This window comes from Rhinoraja longicauda, chromosome 24, assembly GCF_053455715.1.
Source record: "Rhinoraja longicauda isolate Sanriku21f chromosome 24, sRhiLon1.1, whole genome shotgun sequence".
NCBI lineage: Eukaryota > Metazoa > Chordata > Chondrichthyes > Rajiformes > Arhynchobatidae > Rhinoraja > Rhinoraja longicauda.
The window spans coordinates 5,164,343-5,187,552 of record NC_135976.1 but is presented as its reverse complement, the minus strand read 5'-3'; the positions used below and the strand labels follow the sequence as shown (position 1 = coordinate 5,187,552).

Below are 23,210 nucleotides of genomic sequence, written 5' to 3'. Positions count from 1 at the left end.
GTGATGTTACTAAATTACATCACAGGCTTGAGAGGCCACCTACTATTCCTTATCCATTTGTCCGTGTGTTCTTACATATATAAATTGCATTTATTTGGCATCGTTGCCATAGTATAACTTCCCAAGGTACCTAAGCTTAGAGATACAGTGCGGAAACAGGCCCTTCAGCCCACCAACTCCGCACTGACCAATAATCTCCACACACTAACACCATCCCACACACACGAGGAGCAATTTACAATAACACCAAGCCATTTAATCTACAAAACTGTACGTCTTTGTAGTGTGGGAGGAAACCGGAGCACCCGGAGAAAACCCACGCAGGTCACGGGGAGTACGTACAAACTCCGTACAGACAGCACCTGTAGTCAGAATCGAACGCGGGTCTCTGGCGCTGTAAGGCAGTAGCTCTATCGCTGCGCCACCGTGCCACCCTAAGGAGAGTGTTATCAAACTAACTTGGCACTTAGTTTGATGGAATCTTTGGACCAGTGGCCAAAGAGTAGATTTCAAGTAGGAAAGGCACAGAGTTAGTAATGTCCATAAAGGTTATCGCTGTTGGGAATATCCTAGAAAGACTCAGTAAAGATTCAATTAACCCATTTGTATCTATTCCATTAATGTATTTTTAATTCTCCAGAGCTGAGGGTTTGGCTGCAGAAGAGATGTGGCCGACAATAGGCCAATGACAGTCACAAGAGTGCAAGAGGCTTGATTGGGAGGAATGTGGAGATGTCAGCAGATTATATAACCGGGGCAGGGGCTAGTTACATAAGTGAACCCTTTTGGTTTCGTTGACAGCTGCATGCACTCTTTCACTTATGGAATGTGGGCAAGTACGGTAAAAGAAATGTCTGCATTTATATACCGCCTTTCACAATATCCCAAAGACCTTTAAGCCTCTTTAGAATGTGATGCAGGAATTGTGATGACTGATTAGTGCACAGCAAGCTCCCAGAAACAACGGTATAATAATATAAGAAATAGAAGCAGAAATAGGCCATTCGGCCCATCATGTATGCTCTACCATTGCTAACCTTTTACCTCAGTGCAATTTTCCTTTGGTGATCCCTTATCTGTGGTTCCCTTAATATTTAAAAATCTATTAAACAGGTAATCGGTTATTTTGGAAATACTCACTGGATGATGAATATTAGGCATGGCACCATTTATAACTCCATTCTATTCTTTAAAAGGGTCCCACAGGACCTTTCATGACCATTTGAGACCAGGTGTGCCTTGGTTTTATGTCTCACCCAAAAGTCAGCACTTCTCGAAGTTCATCTCTTTCACAGCAATGCATTCGAGTGTCAGTATGCACGTGAGTATCCCATTCCCTGGATCAGGACTTGAAACCCCAACCTTCTGATGCAAAAGCAAAAACGTTACTCACTCATGTACACTGGAAATGGGCTGGCGTCCTTGATTTTTGGAGTTGGTGTGACTTCCTTGTCATTTAGATTGTCCTCAGGCTAACTGATCTGGGCTTATAAAAAATGAGATTAGAGCAAAAAAATCCGATCAAAACCTACTTCAACACAAATAGTACTTGTTAACTTCACAGCCCAGATATTAAAGTCGCTGGAAATCAAAATCAAAAACCTGCAGGTGTTGTAAATCTGTATTGGAGGCAGAAAATGGAATCCCTCAGCAGGTCAGGCCCAGCATAATCTGCTGGACAGGTCCCACGTCCCTGCATTTCACAGCTTATACCTGCCTCTGTGTGTCTCTCACTCACTTGCCGCCCTCTTTCACAGTTTTTGATCATTTTTTTTCACTCTCTTTAACCTCTCCCTGAAAAGGGTCTCAACCCGAAACGTCATCTATTCCTTTTCTCCAAAGATACTGTCTGACCAGCTGAGTTACTCCAGCGTTTTGTGTCTATCTACCCTTTACTTCCCCCTCTGACCTTACCCTGTCAGGAGCATTCCCTTTGTCCTATCTGCCACCGTCACACCTTCTCATCTACCTGAAACTAACCTGCTTCCTCTCGTTCCAAGATCTGATGAACAATGTTCGACCTGAAACGTTAACTCTCTTTTCACACTTGCTGGAGACCTGCTGAATGTCTCCAGCATTTTAGGCTTTCATCAGAAATGTGTTTGTTCAGATTTCATCCACATGACTTAAATTGGATAAGAATTAGATGGGATCTACACCGGGATTGTAATCTGCTCGCAAGCAATCATGATGGAAGGCGAACTGCAAGCTCCTCCCAATGTGTTAGGAAGGAACTGCAGATGCTGGTTTACACTGAAGATCAACACAAAATGCTGACGCAACTCACCGGGGCGGGCAGTATCCCGGGATAGAAGGAATGAGTGACGTTTCGGGTCGAGACCCTTCTTCATACTGAGAGCCACTCCCAATATTGCTTGTCCTATTCTCTATTGCAGGGTCTGTGCTTGTTTGAATGCTGGCTTCAATTGGTTGGTAAATGGGTAAGACGAGTCAGAAAATTGAGGGTTAACAGGGGAGTCTTTCAGCACAGATACAGGCCCTTTGGCACACCCCACCCTTGCCACCATCAGGAACACATCCCTTCTAATGTCGCTTACCAGCATTCGATACAGTGCGTGCCAGTACATTGTCCTATCGTACACTTCATGGGCAGACAGATCTCTTAAATTGGGGACATATTTCTTTTGAAAATCATTTGAGTTAAACAATGAGAGTTTTTTTGTGGCTGTGGTAACTCTGCCTTTCTTCTCCCATGTAGGCTGTAAAGCGGTTCATGAAGCTAGAATGCAAGTGCCACGGAGTCAGTGGTTCGTGTACACTGAGGACTTGTTGGTTAGCAATGTCGGACTTTAGGAAAACTGGAGATTACCTGAGGAAAAAATATAACCTGGCGATCCAGGTGACTATGAACCAGGATGGAACTGGTTTCACTGTCACCAACAGGCACTCGGGCAGGTTAATCAAAAACGAGCTGGTGTACTTCGAAAACTCGCCCGACTACTGCGTCATGGATAAGGCAGCAGGTAAGATGTGGGCTTTTGTCACCGGAGGCAGCAGCTGTCACAGAAGATGCACAGAAGGTTTTTACATAAGAGATAACAAGGCGTGGACTAAAGTAATAAATACACAGGAATGCAAAGGAACAGACGCAGATAAACCTACTGGAGGAGGAAGCATGGAGAACTGGGACAGGGGGCGCGTGGCACTTGGCACCAGGCAACTGACCAGGGAGCACGACAAAGCAGGGGGCAGACCACAATGCCAGAGACTGAAAGGAAGGGGTTGATTCAGTCTATCAATAATAAATAATGGCAGTTGGGTGAGTGAGAAACCATGGCGATGAACAATTGGTGGGAGAAGCTGGAGAAAAATGAAGAGTGACAGTGCAGGGGACAATGGGAGCAAACAGTTGGGTTCATGGTGGAAGCCCTGCCTTTGGTGACTTGACCATTGCAAAGCTGGGATGTGCAGGTGGTGGAGTTGGGAAGAATGTGCATTCAACGATCTGGACTGGTTGGAAGAGTGGGGGGCAAGATTTGGAGAGAGGTCAATTCAGGCTGTATGTTTACACGAGGGAAAGGCAGCAGTTGTGTACTCAGGTGGTTTCAGACCCTTTGGCTTTCATTCCCCTCTGGCTTTCTGTTATGAACCTTACAGCCAACTTCATCATGCAAAAGGTCAATTATATGCATTAAAATAATTACCTCTATCTGACAATTAGTAGGAGGCATGTGTGACTATGTGTTACCCCTGCCATTGAGCTTGTGCTACGGTGACAGAGAGTTGTGAATCTGTGGAATTCTCTGCCTCAGAAGGCAGTGGAGGCCAATTCTCTGAATGCATTCAAGAAAGAGCTAGATAGAGCTCTTAAGGATAGCGGAGTCAGGGGAGAAGGCAGGAACGGGGTACTGATTGAGAATGATCAGCCATGATCACATTGAATGGCAGTGCTGGCTCGAAGGGCCGAATGGCCTACTCCTGCATCTATTGTCTATTGTCTATTGACACCAGGCACTGGTGAGACTGGGTTCATACTGAAGCCTATTCTCTTCATCAGCAGAGTGGGGAGTGACACAGGAGGGGTGAGAACACATGGGAGTTCATATGTCCATGTCTCCCCAGTAATGACACTAACCCAGGGTAAAGGGGAACTGAAGATGCAATGCCACCACATGTTAATAACATTGGGAACTTGAGTTCAGGTGATACTTCTCATGAATTCATGGATGTCCTGAGACCTTCACAGGCACAGAGTTACACTTGAGGGGTGCAGCCACTGTTGTAATATGTGGAAGGCTGCTGCCTAATTGGGCCTAGCAAGATCGCACACACAACAACGTACTACAAGGAGTCAATAAATGGTTTCATTCACCTAGTGATAAATCCTGCCCAAAACCAGAAAATGACAGAAATTGCCTGCTACAAGTGGGCACCTATTTTCAAGCATGGTTATTTCTCAATATTGTGTGAATTGCCCACTCTATTTTCATTCTCCGCTGGCTGGTGGAGATCAACTGTCATAATTAGTCACACATTCTGTTGCCATCGAAATTTGCAACGTTGGAAGAACATTTTTGTCTGTAAATTTATCTTTAATTTAGCCCACATTTCCTTTACCCTTTGGGATAAAAGAAAAGTCTTTTCCTCACTTGTAACTTTTTCTTTGCTTATAGCTTTTACCTCTATATTAAGCATAACAAAGATGTGCAAATCAAAAACACCATTCGAATTAATATAGCATTATTGGGGACCTTAGTAACATGATCAAAATCATAATCATACTTTATTAGCCAAGTATGTTTTGCAACATATGAGGAATTTGATTTGCCATACTAATAAAATGCAACAAGACACACAAAATAGATTTTAACATTGGCATCCACCACATTCCTCATTGTGATGGAAGGCAAAAAAAAAGTTCAACCTTCTTTGTCCTCCCGCATCGGGGGCCTCGAACCTTCCGTTGACGGGACGATCTTGGCTCCTGTAGCCAGTGGTCGAGCCCTCTGCGTCGGGGCGATCAAGCTCCCGCATTGGGGGGATCTCAGCTCCCCCGCTCCGGGCAATCAGACCCCGGGTCGGGGCTGATCGAACCTCTTGCGACTTTGGAGTTTCCCGACATCAGTCTCTACCCGAGACTGCGAGCTCCTCGATGGTGAAATCCGCAGGCCGCGGTTGGAGCGTCGATCCCAGGCAAGGGATCGCAGGCTCCGATGGTAAGTCCATGGCCCCGCGGTGGGGCTCAATGTCAATCTTGAGCAAGGCCTCCAGCTCCATGATGTTAGGCCTCAGAGCGACCGGAGATACGATCCGGAAAACAATCGCATCTCCGGCAAGGTAAGAGATTGAAAAAAGTTTTCCCCGACCCCACTCCCCCACCCCCCACATAAAACAAACCAGAGAACATTAACACAAACTTTTTAAAACACACTCAAAATAACAAAAAAGACGAAAAGACAGACAGACCATTGGTGAGGCTACAATCGCTGATGGCGCCACCTGGTGAGAGAATAAAAAGATGAACACTGGACATTGTGCAATAAACTGTTGGAGGGCTCAGAATAGCAAACATTAGTTTTCAGTCCAGGGGCTACCACACATGTTCAGAGCTGAAAGGCATGTGGGACAATGCCTTTCATGACAAATCCAGAATAAAAATTGAAAATGCTGAAAAACACTTGACAGGTCAGGCAGCATCTGTGGAGAGAGAAATAAAGTTAGTGCTTCATATCAATGATCCTCCATCATTTAGAGATTTAATTAACTTGAAGCAAGGATAAGATCAGGGAAGAGGGTAGGTGGGGTAGCAAAAATAACCTGTGGGAGATGGAGACGGGATGATAATCTAAGACAAAAGAGAGTGGTGATAGACAAATGAGTAAATGGTGCAGAATATCTGTAAATGGTTACAGAATCTTAGGTATATAAAGTACAGTTTATTACAGAGCCCATGTTCTCATGGGCAAAATCCCCCATGGAATATAGCAGCTAAAAACTGTTCTCACTGACTCCGGTTTCTTTGATAGAAAGTACTCTAAATGGACAGAGTGCAATCAGATCAGGGGCTGGCTGGATAAGGGTTGAAACTGAACAGTGACATCTAATTAGTGCTCTTCTGTTTTAGGAGCCTTTGATTCAGTATAAATGCAAAATGCTGAATGAAATTCTACTGCTCTCAAATTTTGGATATCCCTGAAAGTTCAAAATAGAGAGAAAGGTTAAATATGATTTGGAAATACTGCCTTAAATTAAAGACTTCTTTTTCCTCTCCTTCGAAAAGCAAGATTCACTGAATTTCCCAATGCATGAAGCGTGATTATGTTTCTGCGGCAAGATTGGACTTGTTACACAATGACAATGACCTAGCAGCTGCTGTAATACATCTCCAGGACCTTAAACAATCCTAGCAACATGCCATAGCAACAGCGAATGTCAGATCCCATTGCTGGACACTGTCAACTTCAACTCAACATCTACAGGGGACAAACAGAACTTGTAACAAAATAATCTCGCGTATCACTTCGCATTTTCCTTCTAAACCAGAGGATTAATAGTATTAAATTAAATTAAATAATCCTTCAAAGTGCCAAGGCTTAAACTGCGCAGTTGGAAAGACTAAAAGTTGGGGCCGCTCAGAATTATCAACTGGTTCCTGCCAAGTTTGAACGCACTAGTACTGTTTCAGCGATTAACAGGTGAATGGAAAGGCAATCCACTACAATATTTGAAAGATGTACATTGAGATTCTCTCTGATCCCCGAACTTTAATCCCCCAAATCAGCAATTAAAAATAGACTTTCAAACAATAAAAATCTTTCTGCGTGTTATAGCCTTCTACAATTCCTTCAATAGAGATGATGTTTCATTGAGTCTGAAGATGCATGTTTTTTTATCGAGTTTTAAGAAAGCTGCTCTCCAAGTGCAAGTTCATTCTTTCTAGCTCTGCAGCCTGGAGGATGTAAAATGAAAGTAGTCGGTAGTTCTGTGATTCTGCAAAGGGATAATCGAGAGAAGGAGACAGTTTCAACCTAGAGGAGGCACAGTGAAATCACAAAGTATTAGAGGAAAAGTAAGCATCCACATAAAAACGAGAGAAACCAAGCTCTTTTAACCTTCGCGTCTCCAGTTGGAAAATATTTATCTCGACTTATTTTCAATTTCATTGAGATGTACATTTTGGAATGCCAGCTTCTGCCAGTGATGAGGCAACATGCTTCATCACAGAAGGGTCTCGACCCGAAAAGGCACCCAATTCCTTCTATACAGAGATGCTGCCTGTCCCGCTGAGTTACTCCAGCACTTTGTGTCAATCTTCATGCTTCCAGACCTCACTGAATAAGCTGGGTTAAGATTATGAAAATACAGTACAGTTGTTCCTATTTGCCGATGTTCAAGCAGCAGGCACATATATCTCAAGGGAAGGTTAAACAATATGTTGAATATAAAGCACAGCTCACTGCCAGCGATCCCTCACTACCTCAATTCGGAACCTTTTCAAAAAAGCTTTTCACCGAGCCTCAGTGCATGAGACAATAAACTAAACTGAAAGGGGATTGAATTGGCACAGCACAGGATGATCTTTCGGGCTGATAAATGACCTACTGGTCAGGCAGCATCTGTGGAGGGTAATGGACAGATGTTGTTTCGAGTCAGGATCCTTCTTTAAACCTGACATTTAGGGCTACAAGGAAAGAGTAGGCAAATGGAACTAACAAGACTGCTCTGCTAGGAGCCAATCTACATGTTTCCCCTTTCCCATGACGCTCTGTCTGAAGAAGGGTCTCGACCCGAAATGTCACCTGTTCCTTTTCTCCAGCGATGCTGTCTGACCTGCTGAGTTACTCCAGCTTTTTGTGTCTGTCTTCAGTTTGAACCAGCGTCTGCAGTTCCTTCCAACGCCAATCTGCATGTGGTGGGCTGAATGGCCTCCTGTTCCTGCGGTGTCAGTCATTTCTGGCTGTAATGTTGTGATTTGGTGAGGGAGATGCAAAGTAACTGAAGGGAATCAAAGTTGGGAGAGATCCAGGCTGTATCTCTTTACAGTGTTTGGAGAACAATGATGGGGAAGGAGGAATTGTTATGAATGTTCGTGGGCATTGTGCCATGGAGATGTAGTCGAGTGACAGGTTATTGCATACTGCATGGATCTCAGCCAGATGCAGCCCTTATTTGAACAGGTCATGTGTACTAAAGCCAGGATTGGTTTTCAAGCTTCTTAGTGATAGAAAGTTCAATACTCTCCCTTTATGTTTTCCCCACTAATCCTGCATCGGTGTCCCTTTGTTACTAATTCGTGAACCAGAGTAAATAATCATATCATTATTATGCTAACATAGTTCATACATCGAACGGAATGGGTTTTTAAGTGGGGCTTACTAAAGAAACTGTTCCTAGTGGCCAACGATCTATAACTAGACAACACAAATTAAAGATCATTTCCAAAGAAAACCAGGGGGGAATTGAGGAGAACTATTTCAGTGTAATGTTAATACGATGTGCAATGATCTGGGCCTGCTCTGCCTGTAAGATAACGGAGGCAGACGTAACTTTAAAAGGTGCATTTGTAAAAGGGAGATTTTTCCAGGGCTTTGAAAGTAGGACTATAAGGTAGTTCTTTCAGAGAGTCACCACAGGCATGACGAATCAAACAGTCTTCTTTTATGCTGTATGGCAAAATAAATAATGAATTTATTCCCTCAAGCACTTTAATAAGTCTTAAAATTCGCCCTTAGCATTTCCAGTCCAACTTTTGTACACAGGAATAATTTGAGGGAAAAGTAATCTTTGCTGGGGTTTTTACATGATCGTGAGTACATATGATCAATAAAGACAATACTATGGCGAGTCTGGAGGCTCGTTCTTTGTTGAAGAAGTTTATTGCGGCAGCAATATTCGATCACAAAGTTTACATTACGAGATGACAGACAACCATTAAAACTAACTGTTCTCTTCGAAGGAGTCTCTCAACTGACTCCTTTGGGCGCCAAAACCACACGTGACGACGCTGTCCAATCAGCGGTCTCACTCCCTGGACCAATCCTTACGGTCGCACCCACACATGACCTTGCTGGCCAATCTGAGGGTTCGACTTCTAGGACCACTCTCTATGGTCGCTACAATACAAAGTTAGATGGCTCAGGATAAGCTTTGTTGCTTTTTATGCTATTGACTAAATAATAAGCTATTTGTGAACCTTGTCTGAGTAATTGTTAAACCGCTCGCTCCCACTGTGCTGTAAGATCCTCGAGAAGGGTCTCGACCCGAAACGTCACCCATTCCTTCTCTCCAGAGATGTTGCCTGTCCAGCTGAGTTACTCCAGCATTTTGTGTCTACCTTTCATTTAAACCAGCATCTGCAGTTTTTATTTTCCCACTGGTATTTCTGGTTATGAATATGGAGATAAATAAAGAAATATAAACATAAGCGAAGACAGTAAAGTCAGAGTGAGCATCATTTTAAAATTAAAACTTACAGTGGCAAGCTATGGCCAATTTTAGCATGAGAATTTATAAAACTAGTTAAGCGTTCATTTATTTAATTCAAGCAACAATGATCTCAGGAAAACTAGGAAGTTCAATACTTTTAATCATCATGCAAAAGCAAGTTATATTGCTTAAGTAAATTTGGTAGAATTTGTTTCTATATAGTTTAATTTCCCAATTGTTACAATGACTTCATCAATTCATCATTGGTATTGTCTTTCCTAGTCCACTTGTAAAAGTGTAACACAAAAGATGGAAATAATATAATGTGAAGGAAGGATCTGCAGATGCTGGTTTAAACCAAAGATAGACACAAAATGCTGGAGTAACTCAACGGGGCAGGCAGCATCTCTGGAGAGAAGGAATGGGTGACATTTCGGGCCGAGACCCTTGGGTCCTGACCCGAAACGTCACCCATTCCTTCCCTCCAGAGATGCTGCTTGTCCCACACAATTACTCCAGCATTTTGTGCCTATCTTCGAAATAAGATCATAATTGAGCAGTGTTCCCATAATCTGCACGTGGAGATCAGATGGTTAGATTCTGGGAAACACAGGCATACCATCACACATTAGCCTGAAAGACTGATACCAGGAATAGCCATTCCAGACAACCAAAAGAAACAAACTGATTATCAGCTCTTGGTATTAAATAGTGAACGTCAACTAACATTTTTAATAGTATTTTATAGACACCAACTTTGCTTTCAAACATTTGTGACACTCTGCCTGAGGATAACTGCATTCACTCCACAGACCACAATGTTGGCATCACAAGATCAGAGCGTTTAAAGATCCAAGTAAGAGGATCAGAGTAACTGCACCTTGTTCAGTGTGTCTACGCCAGTAGATAAGAGCATCTGCATTCCTAGATCAGGGCACCAGCACCTGAGTCCTCACATCAGACCATCTGAGCGTCAAGCTTAGAGCTTCTCATTCTCTAGACAAGAGCACGTGTTTCACTAGGTCACCACAACTATACCTCAGGTTCCAGTGTTGTGATTAAGAAGCGCAAATCCCTTTATCTATCTGGGGGCAGGCACAGACAGTCTCCTCTCAGGAAACAGATGACGTGATCGAGGAGAGCATTTCCTCAGAACACCAGCTGCATCTATATTAGTGCATCTGCACCTCTAATTCAGATAAGTCCAAACCCTAGTTCAGAGCATTTTCTCTCCGAGACCACGTCATCTGCCCCCAGATAGATAAAGGGATTTGAGCCTCGTGTTCACAACACTCGCTCCCCAACAAAGAGCCACTCCCTCTTAACCCACCATAATCTTCTAACCCAGCACTCTATCTCCAGGTCCCTCAGGTCGGCCGACTTGGGGCTACTCACTATCCCGCGGTCTAGGCTTAAGCTCAGGGGTGACCGCGCTTTTGCGGTTGCAGCTCCTAGACAGTGGAACAGCATCCCTCTCCCCATCAGAACTGCCCCCTCCATCGACTCCTTTAAGTCCAGGCTCAAAACCTATTTCTACTCCCTAGCGTTTGAGGCCCTCTGAGGGAGGGCTGTGAACTGTTTATGTATGTGCTGTTATGTTTGTGTGCCATTGTTCGTTCTTAGTACCTGAACTGATGTACAGCACTTTGGTGAACGTGGGTTGTTTTTAAATGTGCTATACAAATAAAATTGACTTGACTTGACTTGACCCTCTTCCCAAGTCAGAGCATTTCCACCAGTGAACCAGAAATCCATTTGAGCAGCACGGTGGTGTACTGGTGGAGCTGCTGCCTTGCACTGCCAGGGATCCTGGTTCAATCCTGACCTCTGTTGCTGTCTGTGTGAACTTTGTACATTCTCCCTAAGACTGCGTGGGTTTCTTCAAGTGTTCCAGTTTCCTCCCTCAGTTGGCTGGTAAGCCCACTGAGATCCTGCTGCATTTTTTCTACGACTCTGATTCTAACATCTGTAGCCCCTGATCACAACATGTATTTCCCTAGTTCGGGGCATTTGATCCCCCCCCGCCCCCCCCCCCCCCCCCCCCGGCCCCCCCCCGCCACCCTCCCTGACCTCATAAATCTAAGCATCTAAAACAGAACAAATGCTCCCACAGAACACACCACCTGCACACGAACTTTAGACTGTTAGTCATAGTCTTGTACAACTGTGACATAACATCCTCACTTGTACACTCAGTACCCTGAGTGATGAAGCTCAATGCACCAAAAGCCTTCTTGACCACCCCATCTTCCTAGGATGCCACTTTCAAGGAACTATGTATGTGCACTCTTATACCCCTCTGCTCTATAACACTTCCCAGGGCCCTGCCATTCACTGTAAAGGTCCTGCTCTGGTTTGACTAGCTAAAAATGCAACACCTCACGTTAAACTCCATTCTCGGCAATAAACTCCATTAGCTATTCCTCATCCCACTTGTCCCACTGACCAAGATCCTGGTGTAGTTTTTAACCATCTTCGCTATCTGCAATACCAACCAATTTAGTGCCTTCTGCAAACTGACTAATCATGCCATCTACATTCTCATCCAAATCATTGGTATAAATCACAAGCAACAATTGCCCAGCATGCTCCCTGAGGCACAACACTAGTCACAGGCCTCCAGACCAAAAAAACAATCTTCCGCCATCGCCTTCTGCTTCCTTCCATGAAACTAATTCTTTCTCCAGGAATGATCCCCCAGATCAACAAACCTGCACCCCTAGAGCCCTGCATACGTCCTCCTAGATGACAGGAGGTGTTCCACTACATCCACTACGGCAGTAACAAGATTGTTCCGAGTCAGCATGGATTTACGAAGGGGAAATCATGCTTGACTAATCTTCTGGAATCTTTTGAGGATGTAACTAAGAAAATTGACAGGGGAGAGCCGGTGGATGTGGTGTACCTTGACTTTCAGAAAGCCTTCGACAAGGTCCCACATAGGAGATTGGTGGGCAAAATTAGAGCGCATGGTACAGCAGGCAGTGAAGAAAGCCAATGGAATGTTGGCCTTCATAACAAGAGGAGTTGAGTATAGGAGCAGAGGTCCTTCTGCAGTTGTATAGGGCCCTAGTGAGACTGCACCTGGAGTACTGTGTGCAGTTTTGGTCTCCAAATTTGAGGAAGGATATTCTTGCTATTGAGGGCGTGCAGCATGGGCTTGTATACACTGGAATTTAGAAGGATGAGGGGGGATCTTATTGAAACATATAAGATAATTAGGGGATTGGACACATTAGAGGCAGATAACATGTTCCCAATGTTGGGGGAGTCCAGAACAAGGGGCCACAGTTTGAGAATAAGGGGTAGGCCATTTAGAACGGAGATGAGGAAGAACTTTTTCAGTCAGAGGGTGGTGAAGGTGTGGAATTCTCTGCCTCAGAAGGCAGTGGAGGCCAGTTCGTTGGATGCTTTCAAGAGAGAGCTGGATAGAGCTCTTAAGGATAGCGGAGTGAGGGGGTATGGGGAGAAGGCAGGAACGGGGTACTGATTGAGAGTGATCAGCCATGATCGCATTGAATGGCGGTGCTGGCTCGAAGGGCTGAATGGCCTACTCCTGCACCTATTGTCTATTGTCTATTGTCTATTGTCTATTTACTGGGTTAATTCCCGAAATGGCGGGACTGTCATATGTTGAAAGACTGGAGCGACTAGGCTTGTATACACTGGAATTTAGAAGGATGAGAGGGGATCGAATTAAGGGGTTGGACACGTTGGAGGCAGGAAACATGTTCCCAATGTTGGGGGAGTCCAGAACCAGGGGCCACAGTTTAAGAATAAGAGGTAGGCCATTTAGAACGGAGATGAGGAAAAACTTTTTCAGTCAGAGAGTTGTAAATCTGTGGAATTCTCTGCCTCAGAAGGCAGTGGAGGCCAATTCCCTGAATGCATTCAAGAGAGAGCTAGATAGAGCTCTTAAGGATAGCGGAGTCAGGGGGTATGGGGAGAAGGCAGGAACGGGGTACTGATTGAGAATGATCAGCCATGATCACATTGAATGGCGGTGCTGGTTCAAAGGGCCGAATGGCCTCCTCCTGCACCTATTGTCTATTGTCAGAACGTGAGCACTCCAGCCGTGCATGTGGCCACTCATTCAGAGCACCTGCATCTGGTGGGGGTGGGGGAAGATACGACAGAGCTGTTTAAGAGGCTTTTAGATCGGCACATGGACATGCAGGGAATGGAGGGATGTGGATCACATGCAGGCAGATAAGAGTTGGTCTTGGAATCATAAGATCATAAGTGATAGTCAGAACGGTGCCTATAATGTCCAGGTCCACTCAAGGGTGTATTGTAACCATCTGCTCCCGCAGTCCACAGCACTTACATCCAGTGCTAGATCATATGTTCCCCTGGAGCTGCGAAACTGTGCCCAGATCAGGACGTCCTACTTTGCCCAGATTAAACGTTCAGATCCACTGTATGAGAGCATCTCCACCCCCAGGTCGGAGCGTTTCATCAACCTCCATCCCTCAGCCAGAGGATCTACTCCACTGTTTCAAAGCACCAGCTCCACCCATCCACATGGTCTCCAAGATCAGTATGTTTCCTCCCCGATATCAGAACAACAACACACCTTGATCAGATCCCCTGGATCCCCGTTACCACAGCTTCTGCTCTCCAAGATTGGGAACCTTCCCCTCTGAAGAAGAACATCCACACCCCAGATCAAAGCATCTAGACAACTCATTCATAGCATCAAAAAAACCTGTAGATCAGAGTAACTGCAAAAGTCTGAAGGAGGGTCTCGACCCAAAACGTCGCCTATTCCTTTTCTGACCCGCTGAGTTACTCTAGCTTTTTGTGTCTACCTGCAAATGTTGTTCAGAGCATGTGTTCCCCTGCAGGTCTAGAGAATTAGAACATAGAACATACACCTGGAGAACAAAGAGTCTGCTTTTAGAAGGATGGGAGGAGATCTTATCGAAACGTATAAAATTATTAAGGGGTTGGACACGTTAGAGGCAGGAAACATGTTCCCAATGTTGGGCGAGTCCAGAACAAGGGGCCACGGTTTAAGAATAAGGGGTCGGCCATTTAGAACTGAGATGAGGAAAAACTTTTTCAGTCAGAGAGTTGTGAATCTGTGGAATTCACTGCCTCAGAAGGCAGTGGAGGCCAATTCTCTGAATGCATTCAAGAGGGAGCTAGATAGAGCTCTTAAGGATAGTGGAGTCAGGGGGTATGGGGAGAAGGCAGGAACGGGGTACTGATTGAGAATGATCAGCCATGATCACATTGAATGGCGGCGCTGGCTCGAAGGGCCGAATGGCCTCCTTCTGCACCTATTGTCTATTGCTCCCCAAGTTCTGATGGTTTGATTGCAGATGTCAGACATTTGGTCCCTGGATCAGAACCTTCCCTAGATCTTTGCCAATGTACACCTGGATTAAAGCATCCACTCCCTTAAGATCTCCTGAATGGCATCACCTCTAGACCAGAACGCTTAGATCGGAACATGCAAAACGTGTTTGAGAGCAGGTCTTCCTTTTGAGAAGACAACTGCACTCAAGGATCATAGGTTCTGTGTCGCTCAATCAGAGTTGCTGCACTCTAAGATCAGAGCGCTTACTGTCCTGGAACACAGCAAATGCTCCCCTATATTAGAGCACTTGATACCTGTATCAGAATATCAGCTGCACCTAATCCAAAGATCTGCAGCCCTGGATCCAAGAATCTTCACCCAGACTTCTGAGGATCTGCATTTTTACATTGGAGCAACTGGCATCCAAGATCACACCATCTGCACAAATCAGGGCATTGGTTCCATAAACCAAGCTCCTGCACCTTAGATCAGAGGATCGGTGGCCTACACCACAGTAGGTGCTCCCGAAGATTAGACCATCCTTGCTCTGAGCTTCTGTACACCAAGAACAGAGCCACACTCCCCTGCATCACAGATTCAGCCACCCAAGACCACTCCGCTCGCCACCTCATCTGCACACTTACTTACATGAGAACTTTTGCTCTCTTAGATGGCAGCATCTGTACCATTGGATGAGATACTTAGAAACATAGAAATATAGAAAAAATAGATGCTGGAGTAAGCCATTCGGCCCATCGAAGAGCTAAGAGCTAAATCTAACTCTCTCTAGAAAAGTTAGATTCCACCCCTAGAGGAATGACTTTGCACTCCTGCAGGAGACTATCTACTTCTATGATCAAGGCATCAACATGCTGGATCAGAGAACCCATAGATCAGAGAATCTGTTCTCCCACGTCAAAGTGTCTGACGTTCTACATTGAAGCATTTCCTCCCCCATGAACACTAACTGAAACTCTGGATGAGAACATTTGCTTCTTGCGATCAGACCATCTGCACCCCGAGTTCACAACACTCATGCCTCAAAGTCAGACCATCCCTCTCAAATAGCACGTCTGTCCTAATAAATTAAAGCATTACAATTTATAAGCATATGAAGTTCTAAGGGGGATTTTTTTTTAAACTTTTGAGATACAACATGGAAACAGGCCCTTCAGCCCATCAAGTCTGTGCCGACCAACGATCAGACTATCGTACACACTAGGGACAATTTTAAAATTATTTTTATCGAAGCCAATTAACCTAGAAACCTGCATGTCTTTGGAGTGTGGGAGAAAACTGGAAAACCCGGGGAAAACCCATGCAGTCACAGTGAGAACGTACAAACTCCATACAGACAGCACCCCCGGTCAAGATCGAATCGGGGTCTCTGGCACTAAGAGGCAGCAGTTTTACCGCTGCGCCACCCAAACTGACAGAATTGACAGAATGAATTCTGAGCAGATTTCCTTCGATAGGATATCTAGGACTAGATGGCTTCATTTTAGAATAAGGGGGGTTACCCATTTTTAAGATTGAGGTAAGATAAATGTTTTACCTTCATCTGAAATGACATCCCCTTATTCTGAAATTGTGTCTCCTCGACCTATACACCTCCAATAACTTAGACATGCTGACAGCATCCAACCTTTGGAGGTCGACACCTTTGGAGAACAGAAGAGGGGGGGTTGTTGAATATATTTACAGTTAAAGCTGGCAGACAATTGAGCTACAAGAGAGTTGTGAAGTGAGTGGAGCGAGGGGGAAAGTTTGGATTACCCTCCATGTTATTGAATGGCGGAGCAAAGTAAAAGGGCTAATTGGCCTACTCCTGCTGCTGTTTCTTATCTCCTTACGTTCATATCTGCACGCCTAGATCAGAGCACCAGCTATGAATTACTGGGGTACAGAAGAATTTCTGCTGGAAACACTGAGACCTACACTTCTATCTACTTGATCATTTCAGTGCAATGCATCTGGCGTGTAACCTTTGTAATTTACTGGTTCTTATGATAAATTGGCGCAAGGGCAAGAATTGGAGTCATTATGTTCACAAGACCACCGTGGGGAAGGTTTGGCATATCAAACAATTCCATCAGGCCGTGCAGGCTTTGAATGTAACGCACCTTCTAAGGAGAAGCTCACACAGAGTGGCAACTGATCAATTCAAGTGTTAGATCAAAGATTTCACATCAGACAAAAAAATGCACTCAGCTCCAGATGTTGACTTGCTAATGTTTAAATTTAAAACACACATTGCTTCAATTTGGAAAACGAGCTTGGTAAAATGGGAGCTGTGTGCTAGTGTCCAGAAATACCTAATGAGAACATTAGGAAGAACAAAGCACATTTGGGAAAACGGCTTCGATTCCCAGCGTACCTGCTCCCCTGACCAGCCCCTCCTTCCACCACTCGGCTCAGGCACTTTAACGACTTTTGATCGAGAGGCTCCAGTAGCAGAAAGCCAGCAAGCAATGTAGTTTGTTCCTACCCTGATTTTCTTTCCACACTATTAAACACAATGACAAGTTGCTCTTGTCCAATATTTATCCAACCTCACCATCTCAATTCCTTTACATGAACAACATTCACGATAACTTCGACAATGTGGAAGGTCCATTGTGCCCACTCAGAACACAGCAATCTCTATCCCATTCCCAGTAATTTATTCAGTTCAACATAGCATTGACTGTCATCATCTGTGTAGAGTTGAAATTTTTTTACTTTTACTTTCCTTTCAGGTTTCTTAGTTCCGATCTTAAGTTCTCCAATTCTGCGTTCAAGTGACAACCAAATAAAGATAAAGGGGAGATCGCGAGGTTGATCTAACTAAATGAGGGTCTGCTCTGGAATCTGTTCATGAATCCAGAAGTGACCGCAATGGAATATTTCTTATCTTGTGCACGAATTGGTTCTTTGTCCACTTGTTAGGCACTGGGCCTGTATTCGCTGGAGTTTAGAAGAATGAGGGGGGACCACATTGAAACATATAGAATAGTGAAAGGTTTGAACAGAGTGGATGGGGAGAGGACGTTTCTACTAATGGGAGAGTCTAGGACTAGAGGTCATAACCTCAGAATTAAAGGATGTTCCTTTAAGAAGGAGATGAGGAGGAATTTCTTTAGTCAGTGGGTGGTGAATCTGTGAAATTCTTTGCCACAGAAGGCTGTGGAGACCAAGTCAATGGATATTTGTAAGGCAGAGATAGATAGATTATTGATCAGTACAGGTGTCAGGGGTTATGGGAGAAGGCAGGAGAATGGGGTTGGGTGGAGATGTGATTGTTTTCCGGGTCGTATCTCCGGTCGCTCTGCGGCCTAACATCATGGAGCTGGAGGCCTTGCCCGAGACTGACTTTGAGCCCCACCGCGGGGCCGTGGACTTACCATCGGAGCCTGCGATCCCTTGCCCGGGATCGACGCTCCAACCGCGGCCTGCGGATTTCAACATCGAGGAGCTCGCAGTCCCAGGTAGAGACTGATGTCGGGAAGTTCCAAAGTCGAAGAAGGTTCGACCAGCCCCGACGTGGGGTCCGATCACCTGGCGCGGGGGAGCTGAGATCCCCCCGATGAGGGAGCTTGATCACCCTGATGCGAAGCGCCAGCTACAGGAGCCAAGATCGTCCCGTCAACAGAAGGTTCGATCCCCCCGACCGCGGGAGAACAAAGAAGGGAAGAAGATCGAACTTTTTTTGCCTTCCATCACAGTGAGGAATATGGGGGAGTCGCTGTGGTGGATGTTCATGTTAAAAAATTATTTGGGCGTCTTGGTGCTCTTTATTGGTATGACTGTATGGCAAATCAAATTCCTCGCATGTTGCAAAACATACTTGGCTAATAAAGTACTATTATGATTATGATGTTTGGGAAACATGGATTGGTGACATTTCAGGTCGAGGCCCTTCTTCAGAGATGCTGCTTGACCTGATGAGTTACTCCAGAACAAAAAGACTCAAAGTGCTGGAGTAACTCAGTGGATCAGGCAGCATTGTGGGGAACATGGATTGGTGATGTTTCCGGTCAAGGCCCTTCTTCAGACTCTCCAGCGCTTTGTGTTCTCGCACGATTCCAACATCTGCAGTTCCCTGTGTACAAACCAAATTCCTGCTCTCTCCAACCCCTTTATTGCCTTTCGTGTCTGGATCTATATCAATTTCCTTCTTAAATATATTCCTTCTTTGGGAGAAATTTCCACAGATTCACGACCATTTCTCCCCATTCTGAGATTATGACTGTTTCCTGTTTCCTGACTCCCATTTTGGGGAATCGTTATACCAGCAAGCAACCTGGCAATCTCTGCCAGAACCTCTGCCTTACCCCCAGGATATGGGGAGAAGGCAGGAACCGGGTACTGGCTGTGGATGATCAGCCATAGTCATATTGAATGGCGGTGCTGGCTTGAAGGGCTGAATGGCCTACTCCTGCACCTATTTTCTGCTTCCATGTAATCTAGTCCATTCCAAATAAATATTTTCTTTCATTCTTCTTCCTTCTAGTGATTACAGGCTTCATTAATCTGATCTCACCTCACACAACAGTCCCATCATCACATGCACTGCCTTTGTGACAAATATACCCTTTGTTAAGTAAGGAGACCAAACTTACCTCAGGCGATGCGTACCACTGGAATAAGGCACCTTGCTCATGTTAACTATTCATTGTAATGAGACTATTCTGATGAAGGGTCAATGTTCTGAAATATTAAGCCTGCTTCATTTCCTACAGATGTAGACTGACCTGCTGAGTATTTCTAGAATTTTCTGCTTTCATTATACCCAACAAACCATTTGCCTTTTTAACTACTTGTTGCAATTGCATGTTTACTTTCAGTGACAGATGAACAAGGGCCTTTTATACGTTGATAGTTCCCGATCTGTCATCGTTAAATAATACTCATGCTGCCTGTGCTTCCTGCCAAAGTGAACAACTTCACATTCATGCATATTATCCTGTATTGGTCATGCATTTGCCCACTCACACAGATGGTCTAAATCGCCTTCAGACCCCCAGTTTCAGACGCTCTAACTTCTTATGTGGGACTTTATCAAGGGTCTTCCGAAAATTCAAATATACCCTATCCACTATTTTTTTCAAAGATAGACACAAAAAGCTAGAGTTACTCAGCGGGACAGGCAGCATCACTAGAGAGAAGGAATGGGTGACGATTTGGGTCGAGACCCTTCTTCAGCCCCGCATCCCCTCCAAGGTTAATGTATTCATCCAGTGTTAATATCTGAATATATTTCTCCCGATTCTGTTTCCCATGGAAAATATTCAATCACTAACTTCTGGGATAGTTTTTTCCGTATCTATACGTCTAGGTATATTCTCAAAAAACATCAGCAGGTCGTCTGTCATAAATCCATGTCCATGTTGTCACAACCTTTACAATAGACATTGGTATTTTCCCAACAATGGAGTTAAGCTAATCAGTCTGTTTCCCCCATGTTCCCCCTTCCTCCTCACCATTCATGGCACTATATTGCAGGATGTCAATCTGCAATATATCAGGTGGAATCGACATGGCACTCAATCTTGCTCTTGAATCAGGTCATGTACAATTTATGCACCTTTGATCAATGGCATTAACTGAAGTCAACATATTGGTCTGATTGATGAAAAATTCCCCCAGAGTCCACGCACTTTTGAGGAAAAGCATTTCAGGCTTTGTGTGAAGATGTGATTTCTGATTTCACTCCAGAACAACTGGCAGTAGGTTCAGATTATGCCATTCACCTTTCTCTTCAACTGCCTACTAGGAGAAATAATTTCTTCATATCCACTATATCACGTCCAGTTTGAAATATTCCTGTTACATCTCCTTTCAATCTTCTGAACTCAGTAATTGATCCTCAATTTACACTTTGTATCATTCTGTTGAAATCCCCACAACCCCTCCAAGGTTAACACGTTTGTCCAAAGGGACAGTTAACATCTTCTTGCGTTTGAGGCAGCAGAAGTTATGAAGCTGCTTCTGCTTCTGTTGTCTGTGTTTGTTGTCGTTTGCCTGACTGAGGTCAGTTGACAGGGTTCACCATGGGGAGGTCAACAAAGTGAGCCCCTGTTAACATCTGAATATATTTCTCCCGATTCAGTTCTCCTATGGAAAATATTCCATCACTAATTTCTATGATAATGTTTTTGTTTCTGGCCTAGTTTCTAATCACCCTTGAGCTCTATTAGTTAAAACTGCAATGACTGGAGACATACATATAATAGTAAGTAATACATTTGGAAGAGATGACTAGGAGGAACTTCATTTTCAAAGTGTTGACGATAATTCACAGATTCGGTAAGGCAAAAGGATATTTTCAATCAAGGTTGATGATATAATCAGTCAATGGGAGAATGAGGGGGATTGGCCTGGAGCAAATAGCTTTTCTAATCCACCAATTCTTACGATCTCATGTTATGATTCCATTTAAATACAAGGGAAATGCTTTACTGAGCACGACTCAGCCTTGACTAATTGCCACTGATGTTCCTATGGATTGATGTTTAACAGAAAGTTTGCCGTCCATACCAATGCTAGGTTATACCAGTACTAAAGGGTTTACGAAGCATGGATACTTCAAATCTACACCACAGTATATTAACCTTAATGTTCTCTGCTTGGCTACGGATCAGTAAATAAGACTCTCGCTTGGAATTATGGAGATTCATGTTTCCACTCCAGAAATCTGAAGAGAGAACGAAACCAATAGCAGTGCCAAAGGAATTCTTTTTTCAGTACTCCCTCTCTTTCAGGAGAGAGTAAATTGTCTCAGAGTATGGTTTCAAAGAACATCAGTCTGCCTATCGATGGTGTCTTATCCCTCAACTAGATTTAGTAAATTAAATTATCTGGTCAGTATCAAATTGCTGCTTCTGGGATCTTGCAAAGCCAAATTAGTCATCATATTTCTTACTTAACAAAGATGACTCAATCCAAGAGAACTTCACTGGGTCTTAAGTGTTTACAGTTCTCCGAAGGTCCTGAAAGAAGTATAGGAATCAATTTCCCCTCCCACCCCAAATTTCCCCAACTCTTCTGTCTATACAGAAGATGTGTAAAAGGTTGTTCCTGGGGTAAGGGTGGTCTGTGACTCTCTGTGACTCTGTTACCAGTGGAATGCTCTGTGTGTCAAACCAGACCCGCCCACCTTTAACGACCTCCTCTTCACTGTCTTTTTGCAGGGTCCTTGGGCACGGCCGGGAGAGCTTGCAACAAGTTCTCCAGGGGCATGGATGGGTGCGAGGTGATGTGCTGTGGCAGGGGCTATGACACAACGCGGGTGGCACGCGTCACCAAGTGTGAGTGCAAGTTCCACTGGTGCTGTGCCGTCAAGTGCAAGGAATGCCAGGAGACAGTCGACTTCCACACCTGCAAAGCACCGAAGCGTGCAGAGTGGCTGGACCAGACTTGATTACGACGAGCAGCGCTGCCTTTAATATGGGATATGCGTGGAAGCGCGTGGCATTTTGGGAGTTGTAGTTTAGCTGCATGGCTTTTCATTTTAGTTAATACTCTGCAAAGCACTAAGGTGGACTACACCTCCCAGGGGACCATTTTGAGCTATTGGACATGTTCAGCAAATTACCGCATATTCCTTATCAATGGGGGAATGGCAATCTAAGCATAAATCCTGAACATGATCATTTGCAATGTTTTATTTTAAATGGAACAGAGCAACTGCCCATTGAAAAGAGACTTGAAAAATGAAGGACGAGGCTTCTTTAGCTGTCAAGTAATGAGGATCTCCCTATAGCATCAGTCACACACAACTAGTATCTCCAGTCTGGTATTTCTTATTTTTTTATTGGTATGTCAATGCCTTATTAATAAGTGGAAAAGCTGCTGACTGCTCCTTGCGATCATTCGGAGGGATGTAAAGCTGCATACTGTACCAGAAAACAAGGGCTTGCACTTTCTAAAGGCAATTGTGTAACTGTATTAACTAGACAAACTGCACTATGGACATTAGCTATGAGAGGTTAGCAGAGTGTGTGAGAGAGAGAGAGAGAGAGAGAGAGAGAGAGAGAGAGAGAGAGAGAGAGAGAGAGAGAGAGAGAGAGAGAGAGAGAGAGAGAGAGAGAGAGAGAGAGAGAGAGAGAGAGAGAGAGAGAGAGAGAGAGAGAGAGAGAGAGAGAGGAGAGAGAGAGAGAGAGAGAGAGAGAGAGAGAGAGAGAGAGAGAGAGAGAGAGGAGAGAGAGGAGAGAGAGAGAGAGAGAGAGAGAGAGAGAGAGAGAGGAGAGAGAGAGAGAGAAGAGAGAGAGAGAGAGAGCAGAGAGAGAGAGGAAAGATATGACGACTGATTTGAACATATCACGGTGCTGCAGCCTGCCGCAACCTGTAAAGGGATGTCCTGTCACGACATTGGGAACAAGGTTCAGCTCTGGTTTGCTGCTGCTGATTTCAATCGTGCAACACCACCCAGTACTTTTTTACTGGTTAATTTTTTTTAAATATACCCTAATATTCCATCTACCCCTCAGCACCCGTATGGTACTACATTAAGCCCAGACTCCTCCTCCAAGTCTAT

At 44.4% G+C, this 23,210-nt stretch overlaps 1 protein-coding gene across 1 annotated transcript in view; it reads left to right on the top strand.

Annotated features, from left to right (window-relative positions):
• Positions 1-22,674, top strand: part of LOC144605394 (protein Wnt-2b-A) — a 59,833-nt gene extending 37,159 nt beyond the window's left edge. Inside the window, exons 4-5 of the mRNA XM_078420576.1 lie at positions 2,720-2,984; positions 21,865-22,674. Coding sequence (XP_078276702.1) covers positions 2,720-2,984; positions 21,865-22,094 — 495 coding nt within the window. The 3' untranslated portion in view covers positions 22,095-22,674. The remainder of the gene's footprint in view (positions 1-2,719; positions 2,985-21,864) is intronic.
• The last annotated feature ends 536 nt before the right edge of the window (positions 22,675-23,210 follow it).